General features: G+C 42.1%; 1 protein-coding gene across 1 annotated transcript in view; it reads right to left on the reverse strand.

The window, feature by feature from the left end:
* LOC139264069 (collagen alpha-3(VI) chain-like) overlaps positions 1 to 17,534 on the reverse strand; it is a 176,618-nt gene that overhangs the window by 9,475 nt on the left and 149,609 nt on the right. The window contains exons 20-24 of the mRNA XM_070880166.1: positions 7,578 to 7,613; positions 7,409 to 7,471; positions 3,477 to 3,539; positions 1,702 to 1,734; positions 1,562 to 1,598 (exon numbers count right to left, since the gene is read on the reverse strand). Of these exons, the coding sequence (XP_070736267.1) occupies positions 1,562 to 1,598; positions 1,702 to 1,734; positions 3,477 to 3,539; positions 7,409 to 7,471; positions 7,578 to 7,613 (232 nt within the window). The remainder of the gene's footprint in view (positions 1 to 1,561; positions 1,599 to 1,701; positions 1,735 to 3,476; positions 3,540 to 7,408; positions 7,472 to 7,577; positions 7,614 to 17,534) is intronic.

Consider the following 17,534-nt stretch of genomic DNA (forward strand, 5'->3'; position numbering starts at 1 on the left):
CGCTCTACAAGAGAGCATAAAGCACCAGAGAGACTTAACCTGTGATCCCAATAAGACTTTGGGGGGGGAGGTGATGTCATGTATTTAACTATCATTGTAACCCATGTATAAACTGACCTAAGTTGTACACTGTGAGAACATTGACCACTAGGTGGTGAACTTGTGGGATACACTCCTAATCTGGACTTTCAAGTTTAAAAGGGGAAGCTCCACCCACCTTCATCACTTCAGTGCTGGCTAATAAAGGTTACTGGTCACAGAGTGACCTTCTCTCAAGTATGGGCCTCGTGTGCATTTATACTGTATAGTAAGGACATATCAAAAATCTAGGAAAAGACCAATGTAATGTTATACTTGTCGTTGCCTCTGTGGAGAAAATGGAATGCAAACGACAAATGATGGTCTTCCAAAAAAATTGAGCTGTCTTGTTCTAAATTGTCATTGTCGATTTAGTTTCAAAATGTAAGGATTTTTTAAAAATGTAAGCATTGTTGTTCACTGTTTATACAGGGTTTCATCAAGGTATCGGGTTGATTGTTTGGAAACATAATAAAATTATACAGCTATACAAGGTATTGGTGAGGCCACACCTGGAAGACTGTGTGCAGTTTTGGTTTCCATATTTACAAAAGGATATACTTGCCTTGGAGGCAGTTCGGAGAAGGTTTACTAGGTTGATTCTGGAGATGAGGGGTTTGACTTATGAGGAAAGGTTGAGTAGGTTGGGCCTCTACTCACTGGAATTCAGAAGAATAAGAGGTGATCTTATCGAAATGTATAAGATTATGAGGGGGCTTGACAAGGTGGATGCAGAAAGGATGTTTCCACTGATGGGGCAGACTAGAATTAGAGGGCATGATCTTAGAATAAGGGGCCGCCCATTTAAAACAGAGATGAGGAGAAATTTCTTCTCTCAGAGGGTTGTAAATCTGTGGAATTCACAGCCTCAGAGAGCTGTGGAAGCTGGGACATTGAATAAATTTAAGACAGAAATAAATAGTTTCTTAAACGATAAGGGGATAAGGGCTTATGGGGGAGCGAGTGTCATAGTATCAATGAGAAGGTAACCTGAGATGTTTACCTGACCTGACCTTGACCTGATGCATACTAAGCATAGTGCCCTGCGACTTAGCTCACTAATGTCATTTACTACAGGATGTGAATGGGAGGGGACCCATGGCCGGGGTACTGACTGGAGCCTGAGCACCCTTAATCTGTCCCTGGCCGTTTCCTGTCAAGATGAAAATACAGCTTTCTTGGCTTTCTTTAAACATATCTGCCGAGACTGACTCCCTGTGCTATGTTGATGAATCATTTAAAATATTTGATGGAAAGCTGCATATTAAAACACAGTAGTAAATGGAGAACCTGCATATTTCAACAAACAGAGACTTGAACAATATCTGGACTCATATTGTTCCAAGGAAACCTACATATTGTGGCACTTTCGTAAAGTCTGTAAGCCTACATCTATGTAGATAATATGTTGCTTGGATAGCAAACTGCTGTTAAGAATAGATAACTGGACTAACATGTTTGGAGCTTTAAAAAACATACTTACGACAGTTCGCTCGCACGGTCGATATGAGATCACATGGCTGTAATGAAAACATGAAATTTAAGGCTTACAATACAAAAATTAAACAAAATGTATGAATTAATGTCAGCATCAACATCTGTTTCTACACATAGGTTACATACTGTGGATGAAGGTCCAGGTGGTCCTTTGGGGCCCTAGAATGATCAAAAAATAGTTTGAGTAAAATCAGATTTCCTCACCAATGTTTACAAAACTTTGGGGTGAAGGTGTAATTGATATTATCTCATATGAAAAATTCTAATCATAAAAAATCTGTACCCAGTAATAAAGGCAAAATATCAGAAGATTTGGATGGTGTCTGAAAAGTTTAATTAGGAACATATCCAGAGTGTCAGTAAACAGAGTATCACATAAGTGAATGTTACTCGCTCTAGTAATTTCTGTTTTATCCAAAGGACGGTCTTGAGCAATAGTTCAAGATTTACAAGTCTCATGTGAACCTAGAGGTGATAAAATATTTTTCCTCACAAAATAGTGAGTTTGTAGAGTAGCCTCCCAGCAGAAGCACAAACCTGGTGTCGACTAACTCCTTTGGAAAGAGCTGGATAACCATGGATATGATTGAAGGTTATGGAGATAAGTAGACAGGTAAGTAGCTAAGGAACATCATGGCTTCTGTGGGTTTATGATCAAGGAAATGTCAACTGTGAAAAGTATCCAGAGTTGAACAGTGGAGATTTGGGAATGGATATTCTGTAGTTTCATTTCAGGGAAAAATTTAGAAAAACCTTCTCTGGGGTAATGAAATAATTGATGTAACGCCTATGATAGTTTGGATTATATATGGTATAGATGAGACAAATTGCCTCACTTGCTTTCATCCAATGTTTTCTTAGCTCTTACAAATATGCATTAAATTTGCATAACTACAGCTTTACAACTGTGTTTAGGAGACACCGGAACACCTGATTGGTGCATTCCCTATAAACTTCCTTGATTTGGGATGATATTTCTACGGGATGATGAACACCCAGGAGTTACTAAACCAAATAACACTGTCTACTAATTCATATCTACCACACAATGTCAATTGTAGGGTGACTATATTTTTCTCCAGTTTTCTCCCTTCTTTACCTGGAGATGCTGGTATATGATTCCACAGGTGCCAGCAATCCTTAGGTAATACACCCAACTGGTTATTCTTCATACAAGTCTGGACAGTGAATCTTAGTAGATTATTTGACTCTGGATGGTGTCACAACCGGAGTCCAATTTTATTCTCACCCAACCTCCACTCACACTTTCCTACAGGGTCAGGGCATAACAATTAGGAGTGGAAAGCTTTGCTCAATCCTTTTCCTATTCCAGGGATGCACATTATTGGGCCTTGTGGTAATCTCTAAACTGTAGCTCCAGATTATTGCTGTGCTGTGTGGTGTATCTCAACCAACAACTTGCATTTATAAAGTGCTTTTAACATAGGAAGATATCCTAAGGTACTTAAAAAAAATGGACACCAAGTCAAAGAAGGGGATATTAGGAGGGGTGACCAAAAGCTTGGTCAAAGAGATAGGTTTTAAGGAGGTTCTAAAAAGAAATGGAGGTTGGCAGAGGGGATGGGTTTAGGGAGAGAATTCCACATCATGGGACCGAAGCAGCTGAAGACACCAAACTTTCAAATTTAATTATTCATTAATTGCTGCTTACCAGTTATTTAAAATATCTTAATATACTTAGCTGTGCGTTTCCATATGTTCAGCAAATTCAGATATAAAAACATTGAGGAAAATCTTTATACCTACAGATAGCAGGATACACTATGCCAAGTATATTCCAGGTCAATTACAAAGATCTGAGTGATATATTTAAGTATCTGTCCAAATGTGCATTAGTACATTGGTGACATATTAATTACCAAATTATATGAACATCTTACCTTTAGTCCAATATGTCCAAACTCTCCTGGATTACCACGATCACCAGAATCACCAGAATTACCCTAAGAATAGTGAGTTGTCACTTTATTTTATGGGGAATCCTATTTGTTGATTATCAATAAATGATTACTAATAGCACTGGAGTTATACATGTGTGCGATTACTTTAATTATATTATTAATATACAGGTTGTACCTCTCCAGTCCGGGACTCTTTAGTCCGGAAACATCCCTGTCCGATATCATTCCCGGCAGTGGTGGCGTCCTGTGCTGTTCATGGAGGTTCCCGTGCTGTTCATGGAGGTAAGCGGGCCGGGCAAAGAAAGGGAAGGGAAGGGCAGGCAGCTGACTGAGATGTCGAGGATTAAAAAAAAAGGGAGATTCTGAGCGACAAAATGTTGCACAGTGGGTTTCTGCGCAGCGCATGCGCAGAACACAGCCGGGTCGTTGTCAGCAGCGTTGTCAGCAGTTGCCTCCAGAATAAGAGCACCAAACCAGCACCGCGAGAGAGGGAGGCCCAAGATTTCAGCGTGGTTTAAGGCTGCTCCTCTTATCCCTGCTGCCTCCGGTGTTCCCTCCTAGGTCGGTGGGGTCGACGTGCTGTGTTTTGGGGCTGGCTGCTCCTCTTATCCCCACTGCCTCCAGTGTTTCCTCCTAGGTTGGGTCAATGCACTGTGTCCTGGGGCTGGCTGCTCCTTTTATCCCCGCTGCTTCTCCGACATTTCCTCCTAGGTTGGATGGTCGGCGTGCTGAGTCTTGGGGCTGGCTGCTCCTCCTATACCCTCTGCCCCCGGTGTTCCGTCCTAGGTCGGGCCAGCACGGAGAAGGAGTGTGGCCCGGGTTTTGCAGCCAGAGTGTTGCAGATGCATTCAGGAGCCTGAACGCTGTTATCAGGACCCTGAACGTCTGGGGTCGGCATGACCTTCCGTGGTCCGGAAAATTCTCTGGTCCAGCACTGGTTGGGTCCCAAGGGTGCCAGACTAGAGAGGTACAACCTGTACTGAAAATTCAATTCTTCACCAATTCTTAATTAAGTTGAGAATACCAACATTAAAGAATTGCAATAAATAAAAATCTGGTATACATAAATAATTAAATAATAAATAGGAGTAAGGGAATACTAAACTAAAAACATATATATAACATAAGTAGGTAGACTTTTAAGCAAAATGATGGAACAGCAGAGACCAGTTGCCTACAATTCAGGGTTTCTGAACTTTATGAGCAGCTGGATTCACTGCAGGGCATATGGGAGACTGAGAATTTCCTGAAGTGCCTGTTTCAGGAGGTGGTTATCCCGCAGTTACTGAGAATTCAGGAGGATAATAAGTGAGTAGTAATCCGGCATGCTAGGAAGAGGCAGGCAATGCAAGAATCCTATGGGAGTGTGCCACTCTCAAACCAGTTTACAGTGCTGAATACCAGTGAGGGTGATGATATATTCAAAAAGGAGTTAGATGAGGTCCTTACTACTAGGGGGATCAAGGGGTATGGCGAGAAAGCAGGAATGGGGTACTGAAGTTGAATGTTCAGCCATGAACTCATTGAATGGCGGTGCAGGCTAGAAGGGCCGAATGGCCTACTCCTGCACCTATTTTCTATGTTTCTATGTTTCTATACCTCAGGGGCAGGCATATCCATGGCATCATGGGGCAAATGACTGCACGGGGGGGGCACAGAAAAGTGTAGAAATGCAGAGGTCAGAGGGGATTCAATAGATAGAGGGATAGACAGGATTATCATGAAGTTTTTAAGTTATGGAAAAGGACGAAGAAAAATCAAATGTGAAAATATTCAACTGGAGGAGGGCTAATTTCAGTGAGTTGAAAACTCACATGGATTGGAATCAAAGATTGGCAGGTAAAATAGTAAATGAGCAATGGGATACCTTTAAAGAGGCGATAGTTCACGTGACTAGAAACATTCCCACAACGGGGAAAGAATGGGCATACAAAGCTAGAGCACCCTGGATGACTAAAATGAAACAGAAAAAGCAAGCTTATGATAAATGTCAGATTCATAATTCAGCAAAGAAGAGAGCCAAGCTGAATAGACAAAGTACAGGGGAGAACTGAAAAAAGAAATAAGAGGGGCAAAAAAAAAGAGTATAAGAATAGATTAGTGGGCAACATGAAAGGAAACCTAAATTTCTTCCCTCAGAGGGTGGTGAATCTTTGGAATTATCTACACCAGAGGACTATGGAGGCTCAGTCGTTGAGTATATACAAGACAGAGGTCGATAGATTTTTGGATATTAAGGGAATCAAATGATGTGGGGATAGTGCAGGAAAGTGGAGTTGAGGTCAATAATCAGCCATGATCCTATTGAATGGTGGAGCAGGCTCGAGGGCCCGTATGGCCTACTCCTGCTCCTATTTCTTATTGTCTTATGTTCTTATGGAGACCTAATAGCAAAATTAAAGACCATGGCACAAAAGGGGAAATGGCTGCATGGATATGAAATTGCCAAAAAGGACAGAAAGCAGAGTAGTGGTGAATGACTGTTTTTCAGACTGGAGGGAAGCATGCAGTGTTGTCCCCCAGGGGTCGGTGTTGGGACCACTGTACTTTTTGATATACATTAATGACCTGGACTTGGCTATACAAGGCATAATTTCAAACTTTGCATATCTAACATAATTTGGAAATGTAGTGAACTGTGAGGAGGATAGCAATGAGTTCAGGAGGACATAGATGGACTGGGGAAATGGGCAGACACATGGCAGATAAAATTTAACGCAGAGAAGTTTGAAGTGATTCATTTTGGTAGGAAGAATGAAGAGAGGCATTATAAACTAAATGGTACAATTTTAAAGAGGGTGCATGAATAGAAAGACCTGGGGACGTATGTACACAAGTCTTTGCAGGACAAGTGGAGAAGGCTGTTAAAAAGGTATACGGGATCCTTGGCTTTATAAATAGAGGCAGAGAGTAGAAAAGCAAGGAAGTTATGCTAAACATTTATAAAACACCGGTTAGGCCCCAAGCTGGGGTATTGTGGCCAATTCTGGGTACCACACTTTAGGAAGGATGTCAAGGCTTTGGAGAGGGTGCAGAAGAGATTTACTAGAATGGTACCAGGGATGAAAGACTTCAGTTTTGTGGAGAGACTAGAGAAACTGGGGTTTTTCTCCTCAGAATAAAGATAGAGATGTTCAAAATCATGAAGGGTTTTGATAGAGTAAATAAGGAGAAACTGTTTCCAGTGGCAGAAGGGTCAGTAACCAGAGGGCACAGATTTAGGATGAATAGCAAAAGAACTAGAACAAAAGATTTGCAAAGAAAAGAACATGCGGAAACATTTTTTTACCGCAGTGAGGTGTTATGATTTAAAATGCACTGCCTGAAAGGGTGATGGAAGCAGATTCAACAGTAACATTCAGAAGAGAAATGGATAAATATTTGAAATGGGAAAAAATTCTGGGATATAAGGAAAGAGCAGGCGCGTGGGACTAATTGGATAGCTCTTTTCAATGAGCTGGCCACAGGTACAATGGCCTGAATGGCCTCTTACCATGCTGTTAAATTCTTTGATTCTATGATTTGTTCTAAATTTATTCTTGTGGACCATTTTCATAACTTGTTTCCTTTTGAACATATTTTAACATCAACATAAAAAATAGACTATGAACTGTAAATAATAATTTTTAGACATCAGTAATTTTGATCATTTGAATTTTAAAAAGTCATATATGCTATAATAATTTAGGGACAGAAATACAACTCGGGCGCTGGCGCAAAACAGGTGGTACTGGATCAGCCGCCTGTTATATGCAGCGCCTGATATTCAGTTCCTTCGATTGCATTCTGTGCAATCAATGAAAGTAAATATCAGGCGTTGCGCAAAACAGGCGGCCAATCTGAAACTGCCTGTTTTACTCCTCTACCCAAGATGAATTTTTACCCCTTAGCGTTTTAAATTAAGTTTCTACCCTGTTTCCTCTCGTCCCTTTGGATCCTGGTTCTCCTCTTTGACCACGTTTTCCAGCATTTCCCTAAAACCATGATAACAATTGTTGAATAAAGAACAGGTCACCTTCTGCAGTAAATATTCCAAAGCTGAGAGATAAAAATAGTTCTTGTTACAAACATTAAACGTACCTTTTTGCCAAGGTTTCCCTGGGGTCCTGTATCTCCCTGCAGGATTAAAAAAAGATAACTTTTGGCCTGCAAGTTAGGAGAGGAGTATCTTTATTTGCCTGTGTTGAAACATAGTAATATTTTTGATTTTGCACCATATGACAGTATTAAACACCGCAGTGCCAATTGTTAGATGGGTGGGATGCAGCTTTTCTGTACTGTTCTACCAGTGTCCTCATCCCTGCTTGCAGAATTTCTATAATAATTCTTGTTTGTTTACACGGGGAAGGTTTTCCCTGGTCACATATGTTGGTAGATCATAAACAGTCTGTAAATATTTTCTTTATTTGCGATCTTAATGAAATTGTAAAAGCGTTCTAAAGAATGGCTTTATGGTTTCCACTAGTGTGATATCTTCAAGAGCACACTTAACACAAAGCCTGTACGATGGCTGCAGGTCTGGAACTTCCTGTGGAAGCCTCCTTCCTGTCAGGTAACCTGACTGTTTATTAAACAACACTAGCTGCAGTAACACAGTACATCCACAGTGTGGCGCTACATACATTACACTTCTCCCTCCTTAATGAAGAAGTCGTTATAACAAACAATCATCATACATAAATTGCATGGTTATACATAACAAAGGATATGGACTTATTTTGCCATATTTACAAATCAAGCTGAACCACTTGTTTTCTGTTTCGAAGAGGATACCTTCACTCTCGAACAGAACCTTCCAAACATGGTGTCGAATTTAAACTCATTCGAGGCTGATCCTGAAGGAAGTTTTCTTCCAAGGGATGCCCTTGATTTCCATTTGAACACTCTCTCTTCAGACTGTTTGTTTTCCTGACTCGTACTCAGACTTACATTCTGACTTTCTCTTGGATTTGTTTTCAGTACATTGGATGTAGGATATACTACTGGTGTATTAAAACTATCTGATGAGTCAGAAATAATTGAATCACTCCCACCTTCAACTACTTCCATGTCTGTGGGTAAAATATCAATGTGAACAAACCTAACCTGTCCATTATCAAAAATCTTGACCAAATATGTGCGAGGACCACATATCTTCACCACTCTTCCTGGTAACCACTTTAACCATTTATGGTTAATGGTTCTTCACTCTCACCTTCTGGTTTAATTTTACACTTCTCTCTTTTACTCTACCTCTATCATGATTCACTTTCTGTCTTAATAGTGCCTCTTCTACGAACTGTGCCAAGTTTGGTTTTAACAACGAGAATCTGGTTCATGGCTGTCGTTTGAGAAACAACTCTGCTGGTGTTCTACCAGTAGTTGTATGAGGCGTATTATGATACATTATTAGAAAATTAGCCAATTTGTGGTCCAATGACAACTGTCATTTCTTTGGATTTGGATCCAACATTTGTTTGATGAGGGCACATTTTACAATTTGTACAGTGCGCTCTATTGCACCATTCGAAGCAGGGTGGTATGGTGGAACCTTGGTATGTTTCACACCATTTTTGCTCATGAACTGTGCAAATTCTTCTGCACAAAATTGTGGTCCATTATCCGAAACAATTTCTTCTGGGAGGCCAAATGAAGAAAATAATCTTCGCAAAATGTCTAATGTTTTACTACTTGTTATTTTCCACATTGGAAACACCTCAACCCACTTCGAATGCCTATCAATCACAATGAACAATTGTTGTCCTTCTAGCTCAGCAAAATCATTATGTAGCCTTTGCCACACACTGGGAGGCCATTTCCATGGCTGTAATGGTACTGATGGTGGTTGCTTGCTTACCGATTGACATGTCGTACACTGACTTACGATGTACTCTATATCTTTATCAAGACCTGGCCACCATAAATAACTGCGTGCAAAACTCTTGGTCAAGCACATTCCCAGGTGCTGGTCATGGAGGTCTCCTAATAATTTGGACCTGAATTTATTTGGTATAACCACTCTTGCACACCACATGATACAATCTTTATCGACTGATAATTCATTCCTACGAATGAAGAATGAATGAATATCTTTGTCTATTACCTGGTTTGGCCATCCATTTGCAATATAATCATACACCTTTGACATAAGTGGATCACGTTTGGTTGCTCTACCAATCTCTTCAGCTGTGACTGGCAGTTCATCAATGTATGAAAAATAGAACACCTCTTCCCTATCGGGTGTAACTTGTGATGGGGAAGACAATCTAGATATAACATCAGCATTACTGTGATCAGCTGATCGTCTGTATTCAATATCATATGTATATGCTGACAAAATCAAAGCCCACCTCTGCATTCGGGCTGCAGCTAATGTTGGAACTGGGGACTTTGGATGGAGGATTGCTGTCAGGGGCTTATGGTCCGTAATGAGAGTAAACTTACGACCATACAAGTATATGTGGAACTTCTTGACCCCAAAAATTAATGACAAAGCTTCCCTTTCGATTACACTTACTGGCACTGAGTGTACGTGAAGCAAAAGCAATTAGTCTCTCCTCCCCACTACATAATACATGAAAGATTACTGCCCCAACTCCATATGGAGAGGCACCACATGCTAGCTTGATCTCCTTAGATATGCCATTGTGAACTAACATGGTGCTCTCTACCAATGTGCTTTTACACGCCTTGAATGCTGTATCGCATTCTTTTGACCACTTCCAATGGGCCTGTTTTTTTCAAAAGTTAATTCAGTGGATGGAATACTGTAGCCAAACTTGCTAGGAACTTCCCCTAATAGTTCAAAAGACCCAAAAATGATCGAAGTTCAGTGACATTCTTGGGAGGGAGTGGATGCATTTCTGATTGCATCCAGCTTTCCCTTGGTTGGATGTAAACCATCTTTGTCTACTCTGTACCCCAAGTACTCCACTGAGTTTTGAAATAACTCACACGCAAGCAGACACTCGTACTCTGTGCTTCTCTAGCCGTTTGAGGACTTCATTCAACATGTTATTATGAATTTGCCTATTTGGTGCTGAAATTAATATTTCATCTAAATAACATACTACCCCTTCAATACCTTGCAAAATCTGGTTCATCACCCCTTGGAATATGGCAGGGGCGGAAGACACTCCAAACGGTAGCTTATTAAATTGATATCGGCCTAGATGAGTATTTATAGTCAAGCATAATTTGGACTCCTCATCTAGTTCAAGCTGTAAGTAGGCATTCGTAAGTTCCAACTTTGAGAAGATCTGACCACCTGTCAGTGTTGTGAACAAATCTTCTATATTCGGCAATGTATTGGGGACATTACCCTCTAGAACCTGGTTTACGGTTACCTTATAATCACCACACAATCTTACCTTACCATCGGACTTAGGTACAACAACAATGGGTGTAGCCCAATTACATCGATCTATCTTAGAAATAATGTTCTCAGTCTCTAGTCTTTTGAGTTCTTGCTCAACTTTCTCCTTGAGTGCATATGATACAGAATGTGACTTGCAGTAAACCTATCTAGCGTCCTTCTGTACCCTGACACTCGCCTTGAATCGGACTGCCCGTTTCACAGGACACTTTCGGACAATTCTTGATAACATCATCCTTTGACGCAAATCTCGTTTCAACACGAAAAATCTCACTCCAATCCAGCTTCAGTGATCCCAACCAGTTTCTTTCTAGTAAGGCAGGCTTGTCTCCTTTCACTACTATTAGAGGCAAGTTCTGAACTTGATCCTTGTATTTCACCAGTACGGTGATACGACCTACCACCGGAATGTTCTCTCCCGAGTAGCCTCGCAGCTCTCTCTTGGATTTCTCCAATGGGAAATCACGCAATTTGTCGAGGTATAGCGACTCTGGTACTACACTCACGGATGCACCATTGTCGATTTCCATGGGTATCTTGAATCCTGCAACATCTATGTGGATTATGATACTTTTCGAATCGCTGCCTGTTAACCTCATGTTCCTGATGACGTTTAACTCTAACATCTCGTCCTGTTGTTGTTCTTCCATGCTATGTAGTCTCTGGGGGGTTCTACTCATAGCTTTAAAAACTGGTTTACCCTTCAGTCAGAATGCCTTCGCGAGATGCCCAGTTTTCCTGCAGAAGAAACACTCTGCCTTCACATATGGATAACCTTGAGCAATGTGTTGTCCCAGGCACCGATAGCAGGACGTCAATACTCTGTTCCCATTTCCAGTTTCTGAGAATTTGGGGCCCCACCGCCTTTTACTTTGAACCTGCAGGCGATTCACCTCGGTTGTTTGATGACTGAAATTAGTATGAAATTCTTGGGAATATTGGTCGGCCATGCTCATCGACCTAGCTGTCTGACAAGCTACATCAAAAGTCAAGTTAGGCGTCGTCAATAACTTCCTTCTGATCGCATCATTTTTCATCCCAGAAACAAAGCAGTCTCGCAATGCTCGGTTCTGAAAATCTCCGAAATTACAGTGAATCGATAGCTTTTTTAATGTTACAATGTACTCACTGATATTTTCTTTGGCCTTCTGATTTCGTATTCCGAAACGATAACTTTCAGCAATTTCTAATGGAACGTGGCTGTAATGATCTGTTTCAGCATTGTATCCTTTGGCTTGTCAGGCACAAGCAAATTTATCAGCGTTTTATACAACTTGGGCTCGGCCTCAGTTAAGAATAAAGCTCTTTTTCGTTCCAACACCACACAGTTCTGGTTTCCATCATTGGGAATTTCGATTATATTATTTTCAGTGAAAAACATTTCTAGCCGATTCACATACGCTCTGAAATTTTCCTGGTCCCCACATGTCCAAGACTCCCATTGGGGCAGCCATTTTGACTCTGGCAGTTTACCAAGTGTGCTCGGAATTTACCTCGAATTTGTAGCTGTTTTCAAAAACAGAGAAGCTCTCAAAGTCTCTCTGTCGGCTGGCTGAATCCTTCACCAACAAAAATTTCAGCTTTGTATTATCTGATTACATCTCCATTCTCATCGCCAATGTGATATCTTCAAGAGCACACTTAACACACAGCCTGTACGATGGCTGCAGGTCCAGAACTTCCTGTGGAAGCCTCCTTCCTGTCAGGTGACCTGACTGTTTATTAAACAGCACTAGCTGCAGTAACAAGTATGTCCACAATGTGGAGCTACATACATTACAACTAGGACGATTCACATGGAGCAGGGGGAGAGGAGGGGAGGATTGTAACCTTACCCACCAGGTGGAAACTGGTGGGCAGGCAGTTAAAATACCCCGGGGGTTACTTACCTGCTGTAAAGCAGCCCAGAGCTCATCAGGAGGCTTCCGGACTGGCAGCTAAGCTGCACACCTAAATTTGTCAGCATTCTAATTCTAATGATATCACAAGGTCCTAAAAGCAATTTTAACAGGCCTGAGTGCGGAAGCCAGGCGAGAGCCAGTGAGAAGAGGATGCGGAAGCTGAAGAGGCCTTCCAGCAATGATCCTTTTTAGTTTTTTTTTGTGCACGGTCCTTTTAAGTTTGCTAGTGGCCGTGATTTACAACCTAGCAAAACAAGGGCAGCAGGCGTATGGGAACATCAACACTTCCAAGTTCCCCTCCAAGTCACACACCATCCTTCTTTCATCATCGCAGAATCAAAATCTTGGAACTTCCTTCCTAACAGCACTGTGTGAGTACCTTCACCTCATGGACTGCAGCCGTTCAAGAAGGTGACTCACCACCACCTTCTCAAGGGGAATTAGGGATGGGCAATAAAGGCTGGCCTTGCCAGTGACGGCCACATCCCATGAACACATTTTTAAAAAGGAGCAGGAGTGCTCCTCCAAGCCCTACATAGAAAGCTTCCCTGCCCCGGATTTTCCCTTTTCCCTACTGTGAGACATATACAGAACCCCCTTCCCCAAACTTACCCGAATGCCAATGGGCAGCCAAGGGCTGCCCGGGAAGTGTTCCCTTTAAGGTGCGCAGCCATGCACTGCTCCAGGGAACCCACACAGCCGTTTTTTCAATGTAAAAACTAAGCATGTACAATATTTTGAAGGGGCCGCGCAGGGCCAAAAAAAATTATAGGGAACATAGCTCCCGAGTTTCAGATAGCCACCATGCTAAATGGGATAGATTCAGATCAGATCTAGCAGCTCAAAACTGGGCACCAATGAGGTGCTGTGGGCCATCAGCAGCAGCACAATCTGTAACCAGCATATCCCTCACTCTAACATTGCCATCAAGCCAGTGGACCAACCCTGGTTCACTGAGGAGTGCAGAAGGGCATGTCAGGAGCAGCACCAACCTGGGGAAGCTGCAACTCAGGACAACATGCATGCTAAGCAGTGGAAGCAACATGCTATAAACAGTACTAAGTCATCTCACAATCAGATCAAAGCTCTGCAGTCCTGCCACATCCTGTCATGAATGGTGGTAGACAATTAAACAACTAACGGGAAGAGGAGGCACCATGAATATCCCCATCCTCAATGATGGTGGAGTCCGGCATGCACATGCAAAAGGAAGGCTGAAGCATTTGCAACTATCTTCAGCCAGAAGTGCCGAGTGGATAATCCATATCGGCATCCTCCTCCCCACCATCACAGAAGTCAGTCTTCAGCCAATTCAATTCACTCCACATGATATCAAGAAGTGGCCGAGCGCACTGGATATGGCAAAGGCTATGGGCCCTGAAAACACCCTGGCCTTCATGCTGAAGACTTGTGCTCCCGAACTAGCTGCGCCTCTAGCCAAGCTGTTCCAGTACAGCTACAACACTGTCATCTACCCGACAATTTGGAAAACTGCCCAGGTATGTCCTGTCCACAAAAAGCAGGACAAATCCAATCTGGCCAATTACTGCTCCATCAGCCTATTCTCAATCATCAGCAAAGTGATGGAAGGTGTCATCGGCAGTGCTATCAAGCGACACTTACTCACCAATAACCTGCTCACCGATGTTGAGTTTGGGTTCCGCCGGAACCACTCGGCTCCAGACCTCATTACAGCCTTGGTCCAGAGGTGAGGTGACAGTGACTGCCCTTGATCAAGGCAGCACTCAATGGGGCATCCAGGAACGCTAGTAAAACTGAAGTCAGTGGCAATCGGGCAAAACTCTCCACTGGCTGGAGTCATACCTAGCACAAAGGAAGATGATTGTGATTGTTGGAGGTCAATCATCCCAACCCTAGGACATCGCTGCAGGAGTTCCTCAGGACAGTGCTCTCGGCCCAACCATCTCCAGCTGCTTCATCGATGATCTTCCATCGATCATAAGGTCAGAAGTGGGAATGTTCACTGATGATTGCATAGTGTTCAGTTCTATTTGCAACTCCTCAGAAAATGAAGCAGTCCATGCCAGCATTTAGCAAGACCTGGATGTCATTCAGACTTAGGCCGATAAGTGGCATGTAACATTAGCGCCACACAAGTGCCAGACAATGACTATCTCCAACAAGCGAGATTCTAACCACCTCCCTTGATATTCAATGCTGAAGTGGGGCTTTTGAGCTCGGTTATAATTAAAAGGTTAAGAATGGATCTTGGAACTAAAACGAGCTGACATAGGCTTTTGTAGTGGTCAACTTTCTAAAGGTGTGTAAAGGGAAATAACATGGAATGATTAATTGTTACAAGCTGTGTAACCTGAGAACAATTACAAATAGCCAAACTGTTGAACCACAGGAGGCCCAGAGGGGCAAGGGATCAAAAGTGACGCGTTGGAAAAACTCCAGTTGGTATGAGATATAGGCGAATGATTGTGTGACGCGAAAGGGAATTCGTCAAGCAGCAATTGTGCATTGGGGCTTTGGGCCAATTAAATGGCATGGAGGGCCATGCACGAGGCTAACATGCATCAATTAAGTGTATAAAAGGCTTTTTGGAACTTTGTTTCATTGGAGAGGCCTGGCTACAGACAACCAGCAGGTAAGCTCCCCACCGGTGCAAAATAAAGACGACTTGAATCTTCGAACCCAGACCTGGTGTTGGGTGTTTATTTTAAATACTCTACTACAATTGACATTGTTGTCAAGATCTCAAGTGGATGGTGGAAACCAGCAGATGGAAGCCATGCCAAAGGCGTGAGTATGCTTTAATTACCACACACAGTTAGGACAAGGGCAGAAATCTGTTCGGTTTTAGCTGCCTGAGAGATCCAAATCGGCAAGTCTGGCTGAGACTTCAAGTAGTCAGCGGAACATCCCAGGTGAAACAATTACGATCGGTTATATAGACGTGTGTCTGTATAACGTTGCGATTGATAATTGATATAGGTTGCAAATGACGATCTCACTCATGAGGAGTAAGTAAGTAAGTGATGTACTGCTGACAACCAATAGGTTGCAAGTATTAGTCTCACTCAGGGCGAGTAAGTAAGGGACGTATCGCTGGCAATCAATAGCCATGGGAAGTGAGCAACTCAAGTGAGGACTAGAGGGGTCTCTGACATGGTACCTAGCAGACAAAAATCAAAAACTAATTGCAATAATGATTAAACAAAATTGGAAACCAGATGACCCAAAGGAAATGGTGGGAGTTGGAAAAGAAAAAAAGGAGGAGAAAGCCCTCATTTCAGTCACTTGCGCGTATTATGAATTAAGTAGATGGACTAGACTATAATGAGGAAGTTGGGATGGGATCCGGACTGGACACCATCCCAACATAGAGCATTTTGGGATCAGCTAAAGAAAGGTAGCATCAAGGGCAATGCCGTCAAAATAATCTTGTGCCAGTGTTATGAATACACCGCCAAGTGTCTGGGAGAAGCCATTAAACAAACCACTGAGGCCAGTAAGGCAGGGACACTGTTAGAAACACAGACACAGGATTTAAGGATAGAATCAAAAGAAAAGGAGACACGAATCAATCAATTGGAACAGGAAGTAGAGCAGTTGAAAGATCAGATAGATCAGATGATATGGAAAAATAAAGGTGGTAAATTTGAATGGCAAATAAGGGAGGAAGAGCCCCCCGGATACAATGAGGAGGAATATAGGGTTAAGCCTAGCGCTCCCCAGGAAGAAAATGAGAATAGCACGCCCCCATTAAGAGCAACCCCAGTAGTGATGAGGCGAGTTCTGCAAAAGGGCAATGCAGCCCCATTTGTAGTAGAAGAGTACCATCCATTCTCCCCATCTAAAAAAAATATTGGTAATGAAGGGACTGGGAAAGTTGGCAAGGAATTCGTCAAATAGGGACTTCTGGAATAACTTGGAGTCCGCAGTACAACTGCATAGTATGGTGCAGTTGGATTTGCATGGAATAATTAATAATATGTGCCCGAAAACAACTTGGGAGGTGTTACCGGAAGCCCTGGGAGATGGAGCTTGGACGAATGCTCAGGGACACACCCGAAGTCAAAAGATTAAAGCTTTTTGTGAGATTGTGCAACAAAACCTTGGGGGAGGAAGAGTAATGTGGGGATTGATTGTTGTGGTGAAATAAGGTGGGCAGAAGGACCCTGCGGAATCCAAAAGGAAGTTCAAAGCATTTGTGTTTACTGTTGTAAGACGATTGTTTAAAAGACGGAAAAAGTAGAGAAGCATTTCTATGATTCTAAGCTGAACCCGACACTTAAGCTTCTAACTTTAGTGTCGAGAGAAATAAAACATAGAATTTGTTACTATGGATGTTTGAATAGTCATGGGATGTATCGTGGGTGATGTTTCAGTGTGAATGGTAAAGTTAAAAACATGTGAATGTTTATTTGTCCTGGTTTGTCTGTAGTTTTTTTCAACTGGCACTGGTTAGTTTACGATATTGATTTGAATAAATTTGGAGATATTGAGCTTAATTAACCTATTAAAACCAGATTTTTATAATGGCCATGATAAAATTCTGGTTGGTGTAAATTGTGTGGAGAACCTTTAGTTACGGACATAAGGCATTTCACATCAATAATTGGTATGGTTTTAAAAGCAATTCTGATCAATGTGTAACTGGGGAGAAAAGAATGAAATGCTATTGGGTGCAAAGTTGTTTTTCTGAATGTTTGTTTTGACTGTAAAAGCATAAAGGGCTAGCTTTTACACTTTTGTGCAGATCACCCAAAAATGGGCATTATTTCCAGTGTGGGCAGTAAAAATGGGTTTTCA

The sequence above is a fragment of the Pristiophorus japonicus genome, chromosome 5, assembly GCF_044704955.1.
Source record: "Pristiophorus japonicus isolate sPriJap1 chromosome 5, sPriJap1.hap1, whole genome shotgun sequence".
NCBI classification, from domain to species: domain Eukaryota; kingdom Metazoa; phylum Chordata; class Chondrichthyes; family Pristiophoridae; genus Pristiophorus; species Pristiophorus japonicus.